At 46.1% G+C, this 26,036-nt stretch overlaps 1 protein-coding gene across 1 annotated transcript in view; it reads left to right on the top strand.

The window, feature by feature from the left end:
• The window catches only part of GALNT14 (polypeptide N-acetylgalactosaminyltransferase 14), a 499,381-nt gene that overhangs the window by 244,815 nt on the left and 228,530 nt on the right, over positions 1–26,036 (top strand). Inside the window, exon 2 of the mRNA XM_066595121.1 lies at positions 3,908–4,077. Within this exon, the coding sequence (XP_066451218.1) occupies positions 3,908–4,077 (170 nt within the window). The remainder of the gene's footprint in view (positions 1–3,907; positions 4,078–26,036) is intronic.

The raw sequence follows: 26,036 nt of genomic DNA, 5'->3' as shown, positions 1-26,036 counted from the left end.
GAGCAGTATTATAGTAGTTATATTCTTGTACATAGGGGGCAGTATTATAGTAGTTATATTCTTGTACATAGGGGGCAGTATTATAGTAGTTATATTCTTGTACACAGGAGCAGTATTATAGTAGTTATATTCTTGTACATAGGAGACAGTATTATAGTAGTTATATTCTTGTACATAGGAGCAGTATTATACTAGTTATATTCTTGTACATATACGGCAGTATTATAGTAGTTATATACTTGTACATAGGGGGCAGTATTATAGTAGTTATATTCTTGCACATAGGGGGCAGTATTATAGTAGTTATATTCTTGTACATAGGGGGCAGTATTATAGTAGTTATATTCTTGCACATAGGGGGCAGTATTATAGTAGTTATATTCTTGTACATAGGGGGCAGTATTATAGTAGTTATATTCTTGTACATAGGGGGCAGTATTATAGTAGTTATATTCTTGTACATAGGGGGCAGTATTATAGTAGTTACATTCTTGTACATAGGGGGCAGTATTATAGTAGTTACATTCTTGTACATAGGGGGCAGTATTATAGTAGTTACATTCTTGTACATAGGGGGCACTATTATAGTAGTTACATTCTTGTACATAGGGAGCAGTATTATAGTAGTTATATTCTTGTACATAGGGGGCAGTATTATAGTAGTTACATTCTTGTACATAGGGGCAGTATTATAGTAGTTATATTCTTGTACATAGGGGGCAGTATTATAGTAGTTATATTCTTGTACATAGTGGCAGTATTATAGTAGTTACATTCTTGTACATAGGGGGCAGTATTATAGTAGTTACATTCTTGTACATAGGCGGCAGTATTATAGTAGTTATATTCTTGTACACAGGGGGCAGTATTATAGTAGTTACATTCTTGTACATAGGGGGCAGTATTATAGTAGTTACATTCTTGTACATAGGAGGCAGTATTATAGTAGTTATATTCTTGTACATAGGAGCAGTATTATAGTAGTTATATTCTTGTACATAGGGGGCAGTATTATAGTAGTTATATTCTTGTACATAGGGGGCAGTATTATAGTAGTTATATTCTTGTACATAGGGGGCAGTATTATAGTAGTTACATTCTTGTACATAGGGGGCAGTATTATAGTAGTTACATTCTTGTACATAGGGGGCAGTATTATAGTAGTTATATTCAGTTTTAGTGCAGGTAACCAGAGCAAGATTTGACTGCTTTCTAAAGAGAATCGTGACAAGGTTCTCTGGGTTACTTAATGCTTAATATGTATTTCTTCTGGAGTAGAGGAATAATCAATATCCCGCTCTGTCTCGTTCATCATATGTTCATTGAGTAACCACTGACCTAATCATCTCATTTTACAACTCATCTAAATTGTCTGACAAGTTCTCAGATGAAACCTCTGTCTTATTGGTGTATGGAGGGTGTTATCTCGCCGCTGCAGCGGGCCGGTGATGCGGCTCATGAGAGACCTTGGATCTAAGCTCTAATTCTTCACGGCTGAGGTGATGTGGTGATAATTAGAGGCTGTAAGTGTTTTTTAATGTGTACATTTCATAACAATAAAGCGAATGGGTTATCGCGGCGCGGGCCGTACGGAACATCTTCTGCCGGAGATGACATTTTGTCACTGTCCCTATCAGACCGCGCAAACCTTCAGCAAGACGGCTGTTGTAATTAATATCAGCCGTTTCTACAAGATGGAGGAGGACGCGGGGAATAAATCACTGTGAACGCTGTTAGTCCTGATATAATGTTCTTACTGATCAAGTCTACAAAGTATTATTAGTACTTCTTATATCTTATCTTATGGTTGGGTCTTTAACCCCTTAGTGACGCGGCCTATTTTGGAGCAAGGAGCGCAACAAGTTTGGGGGATTTTCATCCACACTTTTCAAAAGCCTTAACTTTTGAGGGATTGTTTTTGCGTTGGGAATTTTAGTTTTTATTGGTTCAATTTTTTGGGTAGAAGTTTTAAGAATTTTTTTTTGGAGGGAAGGGAGAAAAAAACATCAGTTTTGCCATTTTTTACAGCATTAACCCTTTCCAATCCACTGTCTGACGTCTAAAGACATTATGATTTAAGGCTGTACAGCTCCGATGTTGGAAGACGTCCGACGGGGTTGTCTTACTGCATATTGCAAGCCTCTCTGCTGTCGGAGCCTATCCAACATGTCACCTCATGCAGTACTGGCTTTAGCCAGCAGATAGTGCTGTTGTATAACGGCAGAAAGAGTAAACCCCCTAGGAAAACCAGAATACAAATTAGATTGGAAAGGGTTAATCATGCAGCATAAATTGCAGCAACATGGAAATGTACCAGAGATGGGTACTGCATATATATATATATATATATATATATATATATATACGCACAGACGCACTCTTACACACATGTAAGGACATTCAGAGACATTTTTGTATTTTTATACACGATGCATTAAAAATGTTTCTATACCAGACAGATAAGTCTGTGTACTTACCCGCATCCAGTGTGCCCCCTCTGTCAGGTATGTTGGCTGGCTCTCTGCACTTTTCGTGGCCCCTCTTGCAGATCTGCTGCCATGGACACAGGGAGGACCAGTGACGGAGGTGAGCGCTGAGCGGCTCCCATCCTGCACACACCCTCCCCCGCATCCCTCTCTGCATGCACTTCTTCTGCAGGCTTCTTCCCTTCTCAGTGTGATATCAGCACTCATCTACTCCTGTCTGCTCCATTCAGACAGAACAAGATGATTGAAGATAGCATACGGACAACAGAATGGAGGGTGAAGGAACTTGCCGGCTAAATGACAAACGCTGCTTTGCCGTATCCGCATCAAAATCCATAATGAAAAAATGCTATATAAAGACAACCATTGCCCCCTATACAGTGACCATATAGCGGTAGATAGCAGCTCTGCATAGACGCACAGCGGACCATGTAAGTGATTACAATACCAAGACATCCAGTGATAACAAGTGATATCCCCTGACTGGGGTTGTGCACTTTGCCTTTCCTTCTCCAGCTGGCCTAGATCACCATGATGACTTCTCCCGGTTACAACTTATATCTGCAGAATTTCACACAGACATCTTTGACTCCTCAATTTCCATTTCTCGTGGGTTTGTTAACCCTCTACACAATCTCCCCATCTAGCTTTCTATCTCCTGGGGTTCCCATTTCTTAGTAGGTGTTCAAATGTGGGAACCCCAGAACAAAATGTAAGCACCCAGTGTGGATTAAAGGCTTCCATGTACATGTATTCCCAACTTTTATGGCATATCTACTTGCATATCGGATAGATGAGGGTCATGCGTCTGGGAATCGCACCTACTGTATGGGCGAACGGATAAAACGGGGGAATATATACGAATATATATATATGTGACTGTATACCCACCCTAATAATATCCTCCACACACCCAACCTCCTTACACACAAGCCTTTCCATTTACTAGTAGATTTATTAGGGCGACCAGATATGTGGCGTCTTATAAGAGGTTCTCCTCCATAAGCGTATAAATCGCTTCCCCGCGTCTTATTACTGTGATGAATGTCGGAGCTGTAAGTGAATAAAAGTCAATTATTGGATAAATATCTCGCTCCTCAAACACCCCACTTTTGTGCATTTACTAAAAGAACATGATAGATAGCGGGAGATGGATTGCAGGACGCGGGCGCAGCTTTCATTAGCGGCAGGAGAGCTGCGTACTTGTATCTGTACATCGCTGCAGTCAGATGTATATCCACCTAATGTTTATATTATACCCCATATCTGAGACTCCAGGCTGGAGAGCGGAGAATAACGGCTTCATGTACTGATGCAGCAGAGCTGAAACTGTCGCTTAAAGGGGTTCTGTCTGTATGGACATTGCTAGTATATCACAAGGATGGGGCACCAATAATTGCTTGTTGTCTTCCTGTCTGCAGGACACCGATGTGGACTGGGATGACCTGTGGGACCAGTTCGATGAGCGCAGATATCTGAATGCTCAAAGATGGAAACCCGGAGAAGACCCCTATAGGCTGTACGCCTTCAACCAGAGGGAAAGTGAGCGCCTCCCCAGTGACCGGGCCATAAAGGACACCAGACACTACAGGTAGGATCACCGATCACAGGAGGGAACTCGGGATCAGTACAGGATAAGTAATGTATGTACGCAGTGACTCCACCAGCAGAATAGTGAGTGCAGCTCTGGAGTATAATACAGTATGTAACTCAGGAGCAGTACAGAATAAGTAATGTATGTACACAGTGACTCCAGCAGCAGAATGGTGAGTGCAGCTCTGGGGTATAATACAGGATGTAACTTAGGATCAGTACAGGATAAGTAATGTGTGTACACAGTGACTCCACCAGCAGCAGAATAGTGAGTGCAGCTCTGGGGTATAATACAGGATGTAACTCAGGGTCAGTACAGGATAAGTAATGTATGTACACAGTGACTCCACCAGCAGAATAGTGAGCGCAGCTCTGGGGTATAATATAGGATGTAACTCAGGATCAGTACAGGATAAGTAATGTATGTACACAGTGACTCCACCAGCAGAATAGTGAGTGCAGCTCTGCAGTATAATACAGGATGTAACTCAGGGTCAGTACAGGATAAGTAATGTATGTACACAGTGACTCCACCAGCAGAATAGTGAGTGCAGCTCTGCAGTATAATACAGGATGTAATTCAGGGTCAGTACAGGATAAGTAATGTATGTACACAGTGACTCCACCAGCAGAATAGTGAGTGCAGCTCTGGAGTATAATACAGGATGTAACTTAGGATCAATACAGGATAAGTAATGTATGTACACAGTTACTCCACCAGCAGAATAGTGAGTGCAGCTCTGTAGTATAATACAGGATGTAACTCAGGAGCAGTACAGGATAAGTAATGTATGTACACAGTGACTCCACCAGCAGAATAGTGAGTGCAGCTCTGGAGTATAATACAGGATGTAACTCAGGATCGGTACAGGATAAGTGATGTATGTACGCAGTGACTCCACCAGCAGAATAGTGAGTGCAGCTCTGCAGTATAATACAGGATGTAACTCAGGAGCAGTACAGGATGAGTAATGTATGTACACAGTGACTCCACCAGCAGAATAGTGAGTGCAGCTCTGGAGTATAGAACAGGATGTAACTCGGGATCAGTACAGGATAAGTAATGTATGTACACAGTGACTCCACCAGCAGAATAGTGAGTGCAGCTCTGGGGTATAATACAGGATGTAACTCAGGAGCAGTACAGGATAAGTAATGTATGTATACAGTGACCCCACCAGCAGAATAGTGAGTGCAGCTCTGGAGTATAATACAGGATGTATCTCAGGATCAGTACATGATAAGTAATGTATGTACACAGTGACTCCAGCAGCAGAATAGTGAGTGCAGCTCTGGAGTATAATACAGGATGTAACTCAGGATTAATACAGGATAAGTAATGTATGTACACAGTGACTCCACCAGCAGAATAGTGAGTGCAGCTCTGCAGTATAATACAGGATGTTACTCAGGAGCAGTACAGGATAAGTAATGTATGTATACAGTGACTCCACCAGCAGAATAGTGAGTGCAGCTCTGGAGTATAATAGAGGATGTAACTCAGGATCAGTACAGGATAAGTAATGTATGTTCACAGTGACTCCACCAGCAGAATAGTGAGTGCAGCTCTGGATAGTAATGCACTATTGGTGGTAGATCCTTGTAATAAAAAGTATCCTCAGTGGACATACTCTGTTGTCACTCTATGTGACTGGTGAGTCACTTCTCCTGGGAGCCCCAGCACGCAGTTACACCCCCCACTGTAGCAGACATTCTACAGCCGAGGCGTACAGGCATGCATGGCCATGCTCTTAAAGGACCAGTGTCCCACTTTCTGCAGTGTTCCTTGCATGCATTAGGTATCCTTTCCTGTGTCTGATGATTAAGGTCCTTTTGGTCTGCTCAAGGTTCTTGTAAGCTCTGGCTTCCTGGTGTTCTGTCTCTGGCTGTCCCTGATTTTGCTCACTTTGCTCCTGGCCTAAAGTAACATCATCTACCACAGTGCTGGGACGTCTTCCTGACTAATGGCCGACTGCAGTCCTACCCGGTTTACGGGCCATCCCCGGCTCCCTGTCACCTCCCCTGACAGCACCATAACTTAGGTTCTCTTTAACTCATGGGAAAACCCATTTAACTAGAAATTATTGTAACATTTTGTCTTCACACCACAAAACTGCCCCTTTAAGAAATGCTTGATGAGATCATGACTTATTTTCGGAGTCCCCCCTTCCCTGTATATATTCATATAATAAAACTGGTAGACAAAGTCTTCTTCAGCCCTCATTGAGCACACCATAAAGCTGGGATTGCAGTGATGTGTCTGATGCATTCATCTCTGCAGTAGTTTTGGAGAAACTTGCATTTTATTAGTAGTAGCAGACACAGAACTAGTCCTGCATATTCATGAGCTGCAGCTAGCCACACCCATCCTGCCCTCCAGCCAATGACTGTCACTATTGTCGAGGGTTAATTTGTTCAAACAGACTGGTCAGTTATGTTGTCGGTTCCGAATTGACCTAAGCAGGAGGAGCGCTCCTTTTTGAGAGTCAAAGTACACATGGTATATGGTAAAACAATGAACTCTGAGTGTTTATTGGCATAGTCTCAGTTTATATAGAAGATCGCCCACGCAGGGATGCGACCTATGGTAATACAAGGAATAACCTCATGATAAACTCATGACTTCTATATCTGACAATAAACCTATGACATAATCATTCAATAAACTTTGACATTCAGGCTTGATATATGACTTTTAAGAAATTGCTGATAATCTTCTTTGCGGTTAGGCTAGGTCTTACTACATCCCGAGACATCTGGCCTTAGAACTTCCTGATTCCACTTAGATCAGACGTACTTCCTTAAAGAGTCATGACTTCTGTTACACATACAATATATTGCTAAAATATTCTTTTTGCTAAAATAGATTGATAAGCATATATACGGTACTCGTTTTTGATAAGCGACATTTATTAATTTCTTTACAGCCCCTATTGGCCCTTATCATTCCCCCATTTTGGACATCAGGAAGTCACACACAGGAATGACAATTATGGGGAATTTTGAGGCTGAGTTGATCCAGAGGAAGGCGAAAACCCTTTTAGGAAAAAAAAAGCCAATTATCCTTGTATAAAAGGGAAAAATTCCTTCCTGACCCCAAATATGGCGATCGGAACAAGTCCCAAGATCACAGCCGACATCTGACTTTTTAAAATGTATTATTGTTTTCATGAATCTAAACAAATCTCTTATCATTTATGTGAAACATAAAGTGTATGTTTGACCGCATCACAATGGAACAATATTCATATACATTAAGAAAGGTATTCTCCTGGAAAACATTGCTCTCCTCTACATCACTATCGTTATGCACTATTGAATATATATCGCGAAGTGTCTTTATTGGAGTGGGGATAGACAGTAAGCAAGTCCGTAAAATATCTTCCCCACTCCGAAGGTTGGGCATGCACATGTGGGAAATATTCAGTACGTCTTTTGCAAAGTATTCCCACATGTTGGGGTGTCCTTCCGCCCAAACAGTCCATCTTCTTCTTACATCGACAGTTGATGAAGAATTGTCCCGAAAAGAGAGTAGTCCAAGAAAACAAAGGGTAAATAATACACCTATCCAGACTATCAATGCTGGTGTCCAGGTTGCCATCCTCCTCCCCCACCCTGGGTTGGGCTTACTCTCCACCCCCCTCGTGGTGCTGAGGCGTTGGAACTTTCTTGCAGTGTGAGGCATGGATCCAAGTGGGTTTGCCTTCTAGCTTGACCGAGGTGGGAGTGGTTAACAGCACTTGGTATGGTCCGTCAAAGCGAGGTTCCAAAGTCTTTCTGACGTGTCTCTTTACCACCACCCAATCTCCGGGATTCAGAGAGTGGGATCCTTCCAAACTATCAGGGTCTGGAATAGAAGAGAAGACTAGGTCGTGTGTTATTTTTAGCTTTTGGCATAAATCCTGCACAAAGGAAGTAACTTTATCATGACCCAGGGATAGAGCTTGGGGGTGATACAGTCCTAACCTGGGCACGGAGCCAAAGAGAATCTCATAAGGAGACAGTCCTGTTTTCCTATTTGGCGTGGTTCGTACTGAGTAGAGGACCAGAGGTAGGCACTCGGGCCAAGGTTTTCCTGTTTCAACCATGGCTTTCTGTATCTTAAGTTTGAGGGTGCCATTGAGTCTTTCCACTTTTCCGGAGCTCTGCGGATGATAGGGGGTGTGAAACGCCTGCTCTACTCCTAAGGCGGACATGACTTCCTTCATTACCTCACCAGTGAAGTGAGTACCACGGTCGCTCTCAATGGTCTCTGGTACCCCAAATCTGCACACTAACTCTGACACAAGTTTCTTTGCAGTGGCCTGGGCAGTGGCCTTCGTGACCGGGTAGGCCTCAGGCCACGCGGAAAAGAGGTCAACGCATACTAAGACATACTCATACCTTCCTGATCTGGGCAGCTGGATGTAATCTATCTGTAGTCTCTGGAAGGGGTACAAAGGTCGCGGAGTGCACTTCCGAGGGGTCTTTACTACTTGACCGGGGTTGTGTAGTGCACAGATTTCACAAGCCTTGACGTATGCCTTTGCCATCCTGTCAAATCCCGGAGCGTACCACATTTTCTCCACCAGGGCTACCATGGCATTACGAGAAGCGTGCACCTTTCCATGAGCCAAAAGGGCCATACTAGGATAGGCAGCCGCAGGTAAACACATACGGGAACCCATCATCCAACCTTCATTTCCTTTTACTGCCCCTGCACTTGCCCAGCGCTCCTGCTCTTGCCCTGAGGGGAGTAGGTCCACCTCCTTCTGTGGTGGGACAGAGAGGGTCTGGTCCTCGGCAGGGGGATCAGGATCCTCCTCTGCTGGGCAGGACCTGGTCTGAACTCTGCACACGGGTGCCCTCCAGTCCAGCAGGGCTGCAGCCTTTGCTGCTCCGTCTGCCTTCTCGTTGCCTCTGCTTTCCAAGGAGTCCCCTTGGGTGTGTGCCTTTACCTTTATTATGGCTACCTGCTTCGGGAGCATGATAGCTGACATTAAACTACTTACTGCCTCACCATTCTTTATCGGTCTGCCTTGAGCTGTTAGGAAGCTCCGCGCGCGCCAAATCGGCCCATAGTCATGCGCAACGCCAAACGCGTACCTGGAGTCCGTGTAGATATTAGCAGTGACTCCCCGGGCTAACTTGCAGGCCTCGGTCAGAGCGCACAGCTCCGCTTCCTGTGCTGACATATGTGGGGGCATGGCGCGGCCTATCAGTACTTCATTCATTGATACTACAGCAAACCCTGTCACAAATCTGCCCATCTCATTCTGGTATCGTGATCCATCCACAAACATTTCAAGGTGGGGGTTCAGGAGAGGCTTATCTGTGACATGAGCAAATCCAGCTGTCTCCTGCTCCATCAGAGCAGCACAGTCATGCTGGTGCTCGGCGTCAAAAGCTTCCTCTTCGCCTAGGGAATTGACAAAAAGTTGATCCCCTGTGCTTACTCCCCCTTTTGAATCAGTGTCACCTAATGGCAGTAAGGTGGCCGGATTCAAAGTTGTGCAACGTTGAAATGAGACATTGGATGAAGAGTGTACTGCAAGTTCCATTTTGACCTGTCTAGCAAGAGAAAGATGTCTACGGCTCACTTGTGTCAGAATTCCATGTACGTCATGGGGCGTGAGGACCACAAGAGGGTAGTCTAGGACCACCTCAGAAGCTTTCTCAAGTAGTGCTTGTACAGCCAGAACTGCTCTTACACAGGAGGGTGAACCCCTGGCTACTGCATCAAGATGTGCACTGTAGTATGCTACAGGGCGCTTTTTGTCACCATGCTCTTGTGTGAGGATGGCAGTAGCATGTCCCGCCATCTCAGTCACGAACATCTGGAAGGGTTTGTCATAGTCTGGCAGACCCAGTGCTGGAGCACTGTTAATCTGTATTTTCAGCTGATGGAAAGCTGACTCGGCTTCCGGAGACAAAGCAAATGGCTTAGAACTCAGGCAGTCGTACAGAGGCTGCATGGTCATGGAGGCAGAGCGAATCCACGGCCGACAATATGAAACTAACCCCAGAAATGTCCGCAACTGAGCATGGGAGGTAGGGAGTGGCATGTCCTCCACCACCTTGGTACGTTCTGGCGTGAGGTGTTTTGTACCAGGACCTAGGCAGTGACCAAGAAACACAACATGAGATTTGCAAAACTGTAATTTGTCTTTACTGGCTTTACATCCACTGTCTGCAAGAAAACAAAGAAGGCTGAGTGAAGCCGCAACGCAGGTAGGTCTGTCCGGTGCACAGAGTAGGAGATCATCAACATACTGAAGCAGGGCCACACCTGGTGGGACCGTCCATGCATCAAGTACAAGCCTCATACATCGGGTGAATTGATTTGGGCTGTTTTGTGCCCCTTGTGGTAGGACAGTCCAGCAGTACTGTTTTCCTCGGAACGTGAAGGCAAACAGGTACTGGCAATCGGGGTGGATCGGGACGGACATAAAGGCATTGGCGAGATCGATCAGAGTGTACCAACAGGTTCCGGATGGTATGGTGGACAACAGAGTGTAAGGGTTGGGGACTAAAGGTGTTTCTAGGATGGTCACCTTATTGATTTCTCTTAGATCGTGAACCATCCGGTAGGTATCAGGTTCACCTTTCTTCCCTTTCTTTTTAACCGGGAAGAGTGGCGTGTTAGCGGGTGAGACGCAAGGTTTTAAAGCATTCAAGGCACATAACTCTGTAATAGTGGAGGCTATTGCGTCTTCCTGTGCCATGGCTAGGGGATATTGGCGGATCATGGGGGCTTTTTCCCCATCTTTGAGATATACCATGACTGGGGGTACGTGGAGATGGCCCAAGTCTGTCTTCCCTTTTGCCCAAAGGGTCTCTGGCACTGCTGAGAGAACCTGTGTATCTTCTGGGGTCAACACATATACAGTACAAGAAGGAGGCGGAGTGACCAAGTCTGCTGCCATGAGACAGAATACTTGGTGGTCGGCCGCAGAGGTACTGACATGAGCCTCACCGGAAGGATGGAGCTGAATACAGCACCCCAGGGGTCCCATCACATCGGTTCCCATGATGCAATCCCCAGCGGGTGACACCAGGAAGCGAGTGAGGACTCGTGACCCTTGAAAGGAGACTTCTATGGGCTCGGTCTCACGCATGGGTGTTGGTTCCCCGGACACTCCAACGGCTATGGCTATGGAGTCTGAGAGGGGAATACTAAGGTCGTTGACTTGTGAGGTACTGACACATGATTTAGTAGCCCCTGTGTCAATTAAAAAGGGCACCTCCTTCCCCTGGATTTTTAGAGGCTGAAAAATTTGTGGCCCACGTGCGTCAGTAACTATAAGGGACACGGGGGAAGGAGTGCCAGACCTTCATTGGTAATTGGTATACCCGTTGTTTCCCTGTGGGCGGGATGATGTGGTATTGGCCGTACTTCCCTGTTGCCCCCTTTCGTCTGACAAGTTCTGTCTAGGGCGTTTAGGGGCTCTACAATTACGGGCCAAGTGTCCAATCTTCCCGCAGTTATAACACTTACGGGTCTCCCGCCTGGGGTCGTTAAGTCGGACTGTGTCCCCCTCCATGGTGTAATGTTTAATCATAACACTCTTTGCGTGGTCTTCTGTATCCATGACAAATCCTACAGCTTTCTTATATAGATCACGCGGTTTGGCCTGTCGCCAATCGGGGGTACATGCTTTAACGCGTTCAGACAGGCGCTTATCTATTCCTTGCATAAAGGCTTCACAAAAAGCAGCATTACGTATTGCTTTTGGACAATCATATAAACCCAGATCTCTGCCAACTTCCTCTAAACGGCCAAAGTAACATTCAATAGACTCGCCCTTGTTCTGTCTACACTGGGTTAGGGCTGTACGTCTCTCTTGGGCTTTGTCCTTAAACCAGGTCTTAACCTTGTCCACATATTGAGTACCACTAGGTAATGTCTGGGGGTCATCTGGGCGATCTTCAAGACCACAAAATTGAGCAATACTATTGTAAAGGCCCAGAGGACATTTTACATTCATAAGACATTCCATATCTGTCCAAGTGGCAGAGTAGTTTTTCTGTATGACTTCCAACTTTCTATGGAAAGCTGCTGGCTCTGTCTGGGGATCGGGCAGTTGCTGACACAGTGCCATCTGGTCTGTGGCGCTCCAGGGTCGCCATGTAGTGACTGTAGACCCGGGAGTTGGTCTATGTGCGTCCGTAGGTCTGTCATTAGAAGACGATGGTCTGTCAGTGTCCTCTTGTCTGACCGTGCCCAATGGTGGACTCGGTCTGTTTGGTTCTCTATAATGGGTAGTGGAGGTTGTAACTGGGAACAAGGGAATCGGTTGTCTACACTGATCCCTGGGACGTGGAGTCCCACATACTGTACAGAGTTCTTTAAAACAGGCATTCTGTTGACCACAACGTGGACAATCCCAAGCCGGACCTCTATTTACTTCAGGGCCTGGGGATCCTGATTGAGGGCTGTAGGGAGGTGTATCCATCTGGGCAGTAGCCTGTGGATACGTAGGAGGCAACGGCGGCAAATTGGGATACAGAGAATTAAAGGGATTATTAGGAGACATTGGTGGAACGGCCGGGACGACAGGAGAGACTAATGGAACCGTAGGGGTTTCCATGGGAACGTCTATTGGTGGCCGGGGCATAGGACAATAAACTAAAATGCCCTTGCCTCGGGATTCGGAGTCCCAGTGTTCGTCTTCTGCTGTTTTAGAGCAGTCCAGGATAGCCTTCATGCCTTTTTCCAAACCCTTATTTCTTATTTCCTTTCTATGCTTATCCTCATATTGTGACCAAAATTCATAATTGAATGTTCCCGCCTTCTTAAGGCCTATACGTTTGTAAACTTTATAGGCTTGTCTGCAAATGTCCTCCCCTTCTCTATCTTTAATTATCTCAATAGGAGTCTGATATATCTTAGATTGTTCAGACCCCATCTTGACCACTTCCGACTATTCTTCACTAAGTATACAGGACGTATATTTCACACAGTAAACTAAGATAATCACTGAGACTATCTGGGAACACACAGTTCCATGTCCCGGAATAGATTTACAGAACTAAAACGTGGTCAACTTCAAACACTAGGATTCAGGGGAGACCAGACTTCGCCTCTTAGGGAACTTTTAGTAATATTATAACAGATCCAGAGTAAGAATATGACTGCCAGAAATGAGACTATAACAATAACAATTATTTCAATCTCCAATACAGACAACATGACTCTTTAAGTCCCAATGAGTGAGTTCTTCCGTCTAGGACAGTTAAATGAACTTATTCACTCTAAAATATGGACGGGGCAGAAAATATAGGAAACAGGCAACAACATACCTCTAGTCCGTTAGAGACACACAGATCAAAAGAATCCAGACTGTATAATAGTAAGATAAGCTCTTACCTGTACACCGGTGTTTTAGTCTGGAGTCTCCGGATCCAATATCCACGTCAACGGGCCAGGAGTTTGTTTCAGTCTACTGGTTGCGATGTCCCGTAAAGGTAAGCCCCGCCCCCTAGTTGGACGCCAAGAACTGTCGAGGGTTAATTTGTTCAAACAGACTGGTCAGTTATGTTGTCGGTTCCGAATTGACCTAAGCAGGAGGAGCGCTCCTTTTTGAGAGTCAAAGTACACATGGTATATGGTAAAACAATGAACTCTGAGTGTTTATTGGCATAGTCTCAGTTTATATAGAAGATCGCCCACGCAGGGATGCGACCTATGGTAATACAAGGAATAACCTCATGATAAACTCATGACTTCTATATCTGACAATAAACCTATGACATAATCATTCAATAAACTTTGACATTCAGGCTTGATATATGACTTTTAAGAAATTGCTGATAATCTTCTTTGCGGTTAGGCTAGGTCTTACTACATCCCGAGACATCTGGCCTTAGAACTTCCTGATTCCACTTAGATCAGACGTACTTCCTTAAAGAGTCATGACTTCTGTTACACATACAATATATTGCTAAAATATTCTTTTTGCTAAAATAGATTGATAAGCATATATACGGTACTCGTTTTTGATAAGCGACATTTATTAATTTCTTTACAGCCCCTATTGGCCCTTATCACTATGCACAGCAGATAATGAACTGTTGCATGGCAGGATGGGTGTGGCTAGCCTGCAAGTAGTCCTCAAGTAGTCCTCCATGCATGTGCTGATAAAATGCAAGTTTCTCCCAAACTCCTGCCCAGATCCCCACAGCAGACATATATATATCACTGCAATCAGTGCGCCTGTCAGTGCCGTGTACTGCCCCCAGAGAGGGTGTGAAAAGATGGTGACAGTCTCTTTAAACGTGTCACTTGCTGGGAAAACTTCATGGAGAATAATTAAGCGGAGTATCCAGCGGGGAGCGTCCCCTCCCAGCGCAGCGTCTGCTGGTTGATTTATCTCCAGGATGTTATCAGCTGCCTGGCAGCCAGTGAATGAATTACCATTGGCAATATCTCACCCAGTCGGGCACATGTGGGACGGCGGGCGCAGGTGCATGTAATGAAATATGCACTACAATCTAGCATGGATAAACAGGCTGCTGTCATGTTTCGTTATGGCGCTGGCAATAAGAGGAACGCAATTATTAGTATATCAAAATGTTTATCACGAGCTTTACCAGACACGGCGGGATTACACGGCGACGGGCAAATGAGACTTTTCCTGCTTCATTTTAATTAGATTTTGTTAATGGGAAACCGCCGTCTAGATGGATTTTGATTTTATAGATCGGAAACCTTGCGCCCCCCCCCTCCCCCAACAAGGCTGAAGCAACGTCTAAGCCTTTCAAGGTCAAAAAAAGCAGGATTGAAGGGGTTAATCCAATGGTTTACAGCCTGTGACTCTCCAGCTGTTGCAAAACTACATCTCCCAGCATGCCCTGTTCAACAAAGGCTGTCAGGGCATGCTGGGAAATGTAGTTTTGCAACAGAGAGGATGGAGGTCACTGGGCTACACAGTCGTAAGAGGACGAAAACCAAGGTCGCCGTGTAGGTCGGGCTCGCACGGTCGGATTTTAGTTGCTGAATCTGCAATTGCCGCCGCGCAGAAGATCCGCGGTAAAATACGGGCATTGAAGGTATATATTTTTTTGATTTTTCGTTTACACTCGCGGGCATGAATCGCGTATTCTGCAAGCGGAGGAAAAATTGCAGCATGCTTTATCTGAGAGCGGAATAATGCGGACGGACCCCATTGAAGTCAATGGATGCGAGTGTTCCGGCAGCCATATGCCATTGTGTATGAGCGGTGAACACGCTCGCAACTTCAGAGAAAAATGGATAGAAAAACCAAAATGCCGTCTGGAGAGCAGAGAGGGAGATCGTTCTTCTGCGTGGAAAAATGTGCGCATCCGGGATCTTCCGTGATCATTCGCAATTGCTTTCCACGAATGATCGCAATTCTTCCTCTGTGGAAATCCGCATGCAGAATCCAACCCGTTCGTGTGAGCCCGGCCTTAAGAGGAGGCCAAAAAGTCTGAAGGTTAGGAGGTAACCGATGTGCCAGTCGCTGCCAACGCTCTACCCGACGCGCTCCCCACCTCTGTTTACATGGATATGTAACGGGCGGGTGCTACGTGCCCGGTGGCAGGTGACATGAGGGCGCGGTGATGGCAGATGGAGGCGGCAGGTTTTCAAAAATAACGTTTCCTGAACGGCAACAGTATTAAGAACAGTTCATTCCTTCGGAGTGTTTGTGGACGGGAATGTTACATAATAACTCAATATAAACTCTTTTAAAGTGACAGTAATGAATTGCTCATTACTCGGCGTAACTAGGGTTGCCCCTTTGTCACAAAAAGATATTGGTCAAGGGGGTGTGGCCTATGGATATGGTTAGGGGCATGGCTTATCACAATGTATGTTTTTACATCTGTTATTCTATTAGTAACTGCCTTCAGTAGTGGCCCCCATAATAATAGTGGCCCCAATGCTAACAGTGCCACCAGTAGTGACCTCAACCATAGATGTAGCACACATACATGCTTCCTCCTTTTGGCACCTACTTCTACCCCTAAGGGTGCCCACCCACTAGCGTTTTTTTTACTGCGAAATTCGCAGCGTTTTTTTTTTTCTGCAGGGGTCTTTGGGCTATGGGACATGCAAAGCTAAAATCGCGACTGCGCAAAATCGCGATATCGCGGTAAATCGCGATTTTGCGCGATCGCGATTTTTACATTACAAGTCCCATAGACCCCCTGCAGAAAAAAAAAACCTGCGAATTTCGCAGTGAAAAAAAACGCTAGTGGGTGGGCACCCTAAGTCTGCACTCCTGGTCTTGTACATACAGGTGGGGCCCGTCTCTGGTACTCTAGCTCCGCCCCTTCCACGCTGACATCATTTCAATCTGTTGTTCGGCTTTGCCCTAGGAGTTAAACAAGAGGAAAACCAGAAGTGCCATCTGCGGCACACGCTGGACCTGAAGGGGCTCTGCTGACTATAATGGGGTCCGTCCAGTTTCTCTAATGCCCTCTAGCGTTTTTCCGGACAGAATAGAGTTGTGTGCAGCGCCATTTCATACGGCGGCTCCGGAAGGAACCTATGTTGCAGATTTGAACAAGCCCTAAATGGGGCGAGCTGCAGTACCAGGGAGGACAGTCGTTTGAAGGCACGAACCATGGTGCTTATGTAAATGAAGAGGATGCCGTTCTTACTGGAATGCAGCGGCCCCCTATTTTGTGTTGATTAGAGGGGGCTCCAGGGATCGGACCCCCAATGATCAAATACTGAGCTTCAGTAAACCTCTTTCAGTACAGGGATGAAGGTCCAGATGATAAAGACTTTCTGTAGAGCCCACAGCGACGCTCATGGCAGGGCCGACTCTGCCATTACCGCCATCAATGGCTATACAAATGAGTGAAGAAACAATCCGCTACAGCGCCACCTACTGGATTGAGTAAGTATCCAACCTTCAATAGACTGTGCAATATGACTGGGGATGTAAGCCATCTACTGTGAATGGATGGGGGACAAGAACCCTGAAACAGCTGTATGTACGGGTAGTTGTCTTCCAATAGGTGGCGCTGTGGAGGATTGTTCCATCACTCATTTTCATAGCTTTTTTTTCCCAGGGGGCACTGCCTGGTCTACAGGGGTGGCATAAGTTTACCATGGGCCCTGGGTTGTATGATGATTGTGGGCCCCCTTCCAGTCTAAAATTTTAATTCAATCTGATGCTTACTGCATAGATACGGTAATGGAACCAAAGTTACTACATAGATATAGTACCAGGACTGAGCCTAATACATAGATATGTCAACAGAATCAAACTTGCTACATAGATACAATAACAGAACCAAGCTTACCACATAAATACATTGCCAGAACCAAGCTTACTACAAAGATAGGATTAAAGAACCCAGCTTAATATCTATTTACTAGTAATTATTAAGAAATGATAGTACCAGTGTTTCTGGTGGTGCAATGCACCACACAGCTGTGCTAAATGGTACATCCATTATGATTCCCACACATCACACACAGCTCTACTACATGCATCTTGTTTCCCACACAAGACAAACACAGTACGGCTCCTCCCTCAGCAGTAACGTCCCAGCAGGTCCTTCAGCCCACTGGATCTCTGCGGTGGCGGTATGTCAGTGTCTTTTGTCAGGACCGCTTGGCAGGAAGTTGTGTCTGAGATAATAATGGCTTAGTTGTATTCTCATTTTGGTATTTCTATCCTCCCCTTCCAAGAGCCCTAACTTTTTTGTTCTTCTGTTGGTCAGCCTCTTTGTTTTATATATGTTGTAGGACCTTTGATGACGTCACCAGGGTCGGAGCATGAGAAGCACTCACATATATACTCACTGACAAGTGATTGTTAGTAATTTGATGGTTCTAGAATCAAACATACTGCTTAGATTCGATGAAAGAACCAAGCCTAATGCCTAGATATTGTTCCAGAATCAAACATACTGCATATATACGGTAGCAAAACCGTGCTTACTACATAGATATGGTTCCAGGATTATGCAAATGCACACTTTAACAGATTCAAGAACTTGGGATCATCCGCTCAGATCACAGGTAGACACCAACGGGTTAAAATCCAAACTCTCATTTATTTACGCCTTCACGGCAATATCAGCTTGCTTCAGCACAGCTCTTTAGCAATTACCTTAAATGTCCTTTACTTCAGGGTTTCAATAATCACAGTGCAGCTACGATTCTCACTGACTTTCCAGGTCAACTTTATGCAGCTTTCCTTAGGAATGCTTCACCCAACTTTCCTGAGGCACACGATCAGTCTTTCAGTGTCCAGGTCTCTCCCTGGACCTCATTCTCTGGTTCTCAGCCTAGGTACCTCTCTCTGGCTTCCAGCCCACTTCTCCCCTGAATGTGGCAGGAACCAACACCTTTATCCTACCTTCTGCCACACCTATGGGTGTTTTCCCCATCTCAGGCACCAGAATGACTGTCTAAAGCCCTCTATAGGCCACCCTGTGCACTACATCTCTACAACACACATAAGCATACTTTTGCAGACATGCATTTCACATACTGTACGTACATGCACAGTTATAGGTTTATACACACTCACCATGTGCCAGTGGAGCATAAGCATATGATGGCCTTTATAACACTGTGGGCTCAGATACAGCAACTAAGCTTTAGTTTACCTCTAAATAATGCAGTCAAATACCAGTTGTATAAAGTGATAGTGATTACAGTGCAGTTACCTCCAGTGATCACAAGTGGCATTTCCTCTGATTGGTGTTGTTAACTTTCCCTTTTCGTTTATGTCAGGGTCCAGACTACCATAAAGACGTATTGTAAAAATGATTTTTTCTCTGCGCACTCTTCTCATCCTGGCGCTACTCCCAATTCCCTTCTTAGTGCCTTCCCATAGTAATAATGTCCGCTTTTGTATCCCTAACTGTACTGGTGACCCTCTTGTGCCCTGCCAATTAGTAGTGCTTTAGTACAGTACTATTTATCTCATAGTACACACTACAAGAACTAATTCTCCTTCCCCATCACCCTGAAGATCAGAGTGGCTCCCCTTATGTGTTCGTCTTATGGTCAGGGTGGCTCCTCTTATGCCCTCTGTAGTGGCCCAAAGTTAGTGGGGCCACTCCATAATTTTTTTGTGTCTGTCTCATGTCAGCATGTTATGTGTAGTATGCATTAGATTTATGTGTATTGCACTTCTGCAGTACTGAATGGGTTAATGTCTGGGTTATGTCTGGAAAATGTATCATTGTGTAAGTCATGTTACTATGGGGGGGGGGAGGACCACGGAGATGAAGGAATGCCCTGTCAAGGCTGTCACAGCTGTGGCAGAGGTCCGCGATTAACTCACCTAGAAGACCTGTCCTGCTTTTCTCTCCGGTCCCGGCAGTCGTCTTCTGTGTGTCCAATCAGAGGCAGTGCCCAGCCGTCATTGAATGACAGCTGAGTGCTGCCTCTGATTGGCTGAGCCAATCAGAGGCAACACTTTCTGGAGGCGGGAATTTTTCAATCCCCGGCCTCCAGAACACAGAAGACAACTGCCAGGGCCGAAGAGAAGAGCTGGACGGCTCTTCTAGGTGAGTTAATCTTTTTTTTTTTAACTTTTTTTTTACAGCTAGTCATGATTTTCAGGAAAGGACTTATACTTCAAGCCCTTCCCCAAAAATCATTGCTGCGGTGGTAGCCTTCATTCCATTGCTTTCAATGGGACTGTAGCAGCTCCGGCCCAATTGAAAGCAATGGGATAGTATCGCAGACCTCTGCCACAGCTGTGACAGGGCATTCCTTCATCCCCGCAGTCCCCGGAGAGTACATTGCGCTCCCCGATCCCCGCGGGGATGAAGGAATCCCCTGCCATAGCTGTCACGCTATGTCAGGGGAGCTCAATGTACTCCCTATGTTTTCAATGTGGCTAGCACTTTGCGATGCAAAGTTACAGTGAAAATATCGCTAATGAGAATGAAACCATTGAAAATCATTGGTTTCATTATCATGCGTTTTCACCCACTCTCGCATTGCAAGGATATCGTATCGCCAGTGGGTGTTCACCCTCAGTAAGTCTGTCAGACACAGATCAGTCCGTGTGTGGAGCATGCGGGAGGCCAAGCGATGGTCTGATGCTTAGCCTGGGCCCAGCCTGCCCAGCAAACCTCCGTACAACTGCTGAGTTCTGAGAGTGAGACAAGCCCCCTCAAAGCGAGGAGAACACAACTAACGTGAGTGTGAACCGGCAGAGAGTGAGAGAGAGAGAAAGAGTCACCAGGAGCGGGATCACACAGATAACTGGGACTGTGGATTATCTGAGATGCCCCGAGAATCCTCCCTGGTACACCACTCTGAGTTGTTGTATCTGTGCCAGGACTGTTGATGCGGTTTGGACTTCATTAAGTTACAGTAAATGGACATTACCGAACATTCACGGTTTTGTTGATTACATTTTTCCTGTGTATGGACTACTTTATTTCATTGTCAAGTTTCACCACAGAGGATGGAACGGTGGCGTCACGTGTGACAAATGGACTACAGGTAACTCCGGGTTACTTTTTCCCTGTGATCTTCCCCAGCAGTAACTTGGTCTGGTCCCAAGCTACCCCCAGTGGAGGAGGTGTTTATCTACCCCACTATCTCTGCAGCTGTGGGCCCACTCCTCGGACTCTGCACTTCCCCTTATGGTTAGGGTGGCTCGCCTTATGTGTCTCCCTTATGGTCAGGATGGCTGCCCTTATGTGTCCTCCCTTATGGTCAGGGTGTTTCCCCTTATGTGTCCACCTTATGATAAGAGTGTGTCCCCCTCATGGCCAGGATGGCCCACAAGTTCCTGTGATTTCACAGGTTGTGGTGGGGTAACATGAGTTATGGAGTGAGGCATAATCTTCCTGGCTGGAGCTTCGTGGCACTGCGACTGTGGCGAGGGGAGCCTTAGACCCCTCCAGCTTTAGGGGCCTGCTCACAATTGTGACCTCTGCAACTCTGTAGCGATGCCACTGCAGACACTGCTAGGAGTTGTGGTGTCCAGATGTGGCTGTGGGGGGTTTTTGTCTGTGTTTTGTGAAGTTTTCTTCTCTAGAACTTTCTTCTGCTGCGGAGCTCTTATGTGTTATTATGTCCTCATTTATCTTGTCTTGTAAAGAGCAACTTATTGAGTTTCTCTGCCGGCACCGGAGATTGCTTCATCTCTTGTCACGTCTTTAAACTACTTTTCTCATCAGATATTTTCTTACGTTATTGTTTTTTTGCTGCATTTTCCTATCTTTCCGCTTATCAGTTTTTCTTAGATTGTTGGAGTTTTCAAAAAAATATTTTGAGAGAACCGGCGAAGAGAAATACGGTGCGAATATTCATTAAATCTATCGATCAGACGGCATGCAGGTCGGTCTCTCACATAGGCTTTTCTTCAAAAATGATGCATTTTTGGCGCTTTTGACGCTGGCTTTCTTTTGTCATTGCTGCAAAGAATGCAGGTCAAACAGGTAAAGCCCCACGACCCTCGCTGGTCTTTTGTGGAGTTTTTGGCTCCTTTGTGTTTTGTTTTTCTAACGCGCTGACGTTTTTTTCTTGCTTCTTTATTGGCAAAAAAATAATAAAGCACGTGCGATCAAAACAAAAACAAAAGCCGTAAAAAAGCAGATATTATTTTAAAAAAAGGATGTGATTTTTGTGTTTTTTTTTTTTTTTTTTCTTCGCACTCACAAAAACGGCAGAAGATTATTGGGGGAACTTATAAACGGCTTTCGCCAGCATTCTGGCTTTAAAGTGTCTAAATTTAGGACTTGTCTGCATTTTACGCCACTTTCGTAAAAAGCAGTCAGGGCTTGGCGAAAGGAAGTTTCTCTGTTTGCATTGGTTATTTAACCATGTGACCGCAGCAGCCAATGGGAGGCCAGCCGGACCGTCATCAGTGACATCCCATTAACCGCGCCTTACTCCATCCTCACTCATCTCACATGAAGTATAAAACAGCGGTCTTCGCTAAAAGTGCGCATGTATGTGAAGGACGCCTTCAGGCATGTTCACACAGCTTCATTGATTTTACCGCTGTCGATCTGACGCTATAATTTGAAATGGAAATTCGCCGCGGAGTTCCATGATGGATTTAGCCTTATTGGATGTGGCAAACGCACGTGCGACCGGATAGACACGGCGTTTTTTTTTTCACAATGCAAATTTTAATAGGTCAAACAAATTGCAGCGGAATCCAATGCTGGGGCTCCGACTAACGTGTCCGAACGCACAACGGAGAAAAAGAGCGCAAAACTTGTATCACTGAGCAGCGGAAAAGCATCTCCTGGTCAGATGGATCCAGATTTCTGTTGCTGATGGGAGGTCAGAATTTGGTGCAAGCAGCATGAATCGCTGACCCCTTCCTGTCAGCTGGTGGAGGTGGAGTCATGGTGTGGGGAAGGCTTTCTTGGCGCAGCGGGGTCCTCTGTGGATGGACGCTACGACGGATTGCTGCGGTTTTGAAGGCCAGAGGAGGTCCAACACGCTGTTAGATGGGGGTCACTAATAAAGTGTCTGTGGAGTGTATTACTATATAGCCATCAGCCCGTTGCGGTAGGAAGGTGACCGCCCGCGTCTTGCTAAGTTAGATCTCACTTCGATGTAGCGGCTCCTTCAGGGCAATATATCAGCTGATATAAATGTTTAATAGTAAAGGAGCCGCCTCGGAGAATCCGCCATAAATCAGCCTCCGAGTCGGACGGATTTACGGCCTGACTGATGATGTCACATGAATAATTCACGCAGCGCTTGTGCCGGCAGAATTCCGGATGCGTCCCGGTGAGGATAGGTAGAAGTTATACACAGTTATCAGCCGCGTTCTTATGTATAGTGTGGATGGATGATGGGGATCCTCTACAGTCAGAGACTACAGGATCCAGCGACAGAGGGGTTAATCCGAATAATTAAAGAGCCCAGGAGTAATCGGATTATGGGTAATCAGCATCTTTGGGTGTTGTCATCTTCTTAGCTCCCCCGCATTAGGACATTGCTCAGGAAAGGGCAGAGGTTCAGGCTCCTCCTCTGTCATGCTTTACACTGCAGCTCTGCTCCGTAAGAATGCAGATTTAAACAGTAAATCCCTTATTTGCATATTACCCAGAGGAGCTTGCATGGCCTTATAAGTCTCCTCAAGGAGAAACAATACCCCTCTCGACGCCAGCTAAACTGTAATGCCTATCGAAGTCTAGTAGTCTGAATTCCAATTGCCCTTTCACCACAGGCTGCTTTTGAAATGGGGGACGGGATAGGCGCCCGAGCGGGCAGGCAGTGGCGCAGGGGTTTGTATTGAGTGGGATCGGGAAATGATCCCGCTCTGTACACAGCGGGTATCAGCTGCCTTCGTCAGCTGACACACAACAGCAGCAACCACAATCAGCGTCTGTTAACTCTTTAAATTCCGCTGTCATCGCATTTAAATGCCCCAATCAGAGTTGAGGGATCCCGAATGCCCCCCCCCCCCCCACAATGATAGGTGCCGGAAGATGCTATATAGTTGTCCCGGCAGCTGGGGGCCTCTTGAAGGTCCGTGGGGCTGCCATGTGTTTCTGCCCATTAGGATGTGCCTGAAGTATTGCAATATATGGTATTAATGGTCAATTGATCGTACGATCTGGTGCCTCATGGGGGGGGCTCAAGAGAAATGTAAAAAAAGTGGAAATAAAGTTTTTTATTATTATAAAACAATATAGGATATTAAGACCGGTCTCACTCCGGTGGAATTGCTGCGGAATTTCTGTGCAGACCCCATTTTTGCAGTGGAGGAGGTTTGCAAAAATTTCGTTCACACGGTGCGGACGAGCCGCGCAGAAACTGACATGCGGCGCGGAATTCAAATCTACGACATGTCAATTTTGGCGCCGTTTCCGCTGTGGACTCTCTTCTTTCTATCGGTAAAGATTTCCGAGGCGGAATATAGGCTGAAAATCCTGGCGTGCCGGGGACATCGGGCCGTAAGGCTTTCAGTACGTTAAACAGTAGCATTGAGAAATACGACTCGGCCCGCAAAAAAATACGATTTTTTTTGAAGGCGGTGAGGAGAAACCGAAATACAAAGGATTACAAAAATATATGAAAAAAAAAAAAAGTGCCGCATCCTTAAGGGGTTAAATGTGACGGTTTTAACACAAACTTCAGGCTGACCATAAATTTAAGGAACCCCTGGATGACAAGACGCTTCCTCTATCGAGCTCCACTTCTAACTACCCATCATCCTGTTCTGTACTCGGCTTACTGTCCGCTCGGAGGAGTCATCTGGGAGTCAACGCACCGTAAGTGAGGAAGGTCTGCACATAATGCAGATCGTCCCTCAGATCCGCATTGTCCGTGTGGAACGCCATAACATTATCCTAGCCAGAGCCAAGAGCCTTGTCCCCCCAGTACAGATAGTGTGATTAACACGGGCAGCACACAGTGCCAATACACTTGTGTGCCAGGGGCGTAAGGCGGCTTTTATAACCCTGCGGGCTCAGATATAAGGAGCTCTGCTCTAAATAATATTATCACCATATAATAGATACCAGTTCTACGCAGTGATAGTGATTACAGTGCAGTTACCTCCAGAGATCACAGGTGATGGGTTCAGACTTTTAGCAGTACTAGAAACTGGACTATCAGGAGCATGATAACTACTCATCATTGGACATGAGACTCATCACTGTACATTTACTACTGCAAGAAATGGGACGTGCTGAGACTTGTAGTTCTGCACCAGCTGCATGTATCCCCTTAGCTTGTGCCCTTCTCCTGCAGTCTCCTCCTCCATGTTCTTGCGCTTCTGTTGCTCGCTGAGGTGTCTGCCTTCCCATGTTCTACATGCTGGCTCCATTGCTCAGGTTGCCGCGCCACAGCCCGTCGCAGCATCTGTGAGAGCATAGCACGGACAGGCTCCTCCCCCTCCGCAGAGCTGATGCTGTGATAGGCTGTGGCATAGCAGTGTGAGCAATGGAGACAAATGTTCTCTTTATGGCAGGAGCTTCTGTGACTGTGGTGAGGGAGGCCTTTGGGCCCCCAGCCTTAGGGCCCGGGTCATCATTAAGACCCCTGCGACCCCTATAGCTATGCCACTGCTCAAAATCATGTCATTAAAAATACAGATTGTTCCCCAAAACACACACAAGCTGACAGACGTCTGTGGGGATGGAAAGGTTAACAAGTTATGGATCTAGAAATGCAACAATATAACAGAGTGGAAACAGAATCTTTAACCCTTCATATTGCTCAGCGATGTTCAGCTGTGTAGAGCAGAGATAGAGTGGACTTTGTGGACCCTCCGTATTACTTCCATCCTCCTCCGCGGGCCCCCGCGGCCCCCCGCTGCACGGTTCAGGCTCCACGCATCGTGACATCTGTGTCCTAGTTATCTTGTCACTTGTTAAACCTCGTGGAACAATTCTTTGAATATTGATAGATTTGGTCAACCGGCACCGAATCGGATGTGTCTGCCGGTCTCCACCGACCTGGAATGAGAGAGGAGAGGAGATTTTATGTTCTTTGTGTTTTCCTTTCTTGTCATTTTCAACATCTCTGCTTGCTGTCTGTGAAGGGGAACATTTCAGCGGCACATACTAGAACTGCCAGGATCCTGGCGCTCAGGATGTGTGTGCCGATGCCAGGAGAACAGGCGGTGAGGTTGCAGCCTCGCATTGGCTGCAGCACTGGATCCCACCGGCCGTGGAGGGGTAAGTATAGTGAGGTTTATTAGTTATACACAGGGGGTCCTATTGAAGAGGGGAGGGGTGGGGGTTGTCCAGTAACCCGAGAGCTCCTCGAAGGGTTTATCTCCATCTTTGGATACTATTTTACTGGGCATAAAGATTTCAGCCCTTCTGTAAATACATAACATTATACATGACAACCTGCACAACCCCCAGCGCCCCCTGCTTGTTCACATGACGACCTGCACAACCCCCAGCGCCCCCTGCTTGTTCACATGACGGCCTGCACAACCCCCAGCGCCCCCTGCTTGTTCACATGACGACCTGCACAACCCCCAGCGCCCCCTGCTTGTTCACATGACGACCTGCACAACCCCCAGCGCCCCCTGCTTGTTC

This window comes from Eleutherodactylus coqui, chromosome 3 (assembly GCF_035609145.1).
Source record: "Eleutherodactylus coqui strain aEleCoq1 chromosome 3, aEleCoq1.hap1, whole genome shotgun sequence".
Taxonomy (NCBI): Eukaryota; Metazoa; Chordata; class Amphibia; order Anura; family Eleutherodactylidae; genus Eleutherodactylus; species Eleutherodactylus coqui.
Note: the sequence above shows the minus strand (reverse complement) of the source record. Positions and strands in the feature narration are given on the sequence as shown.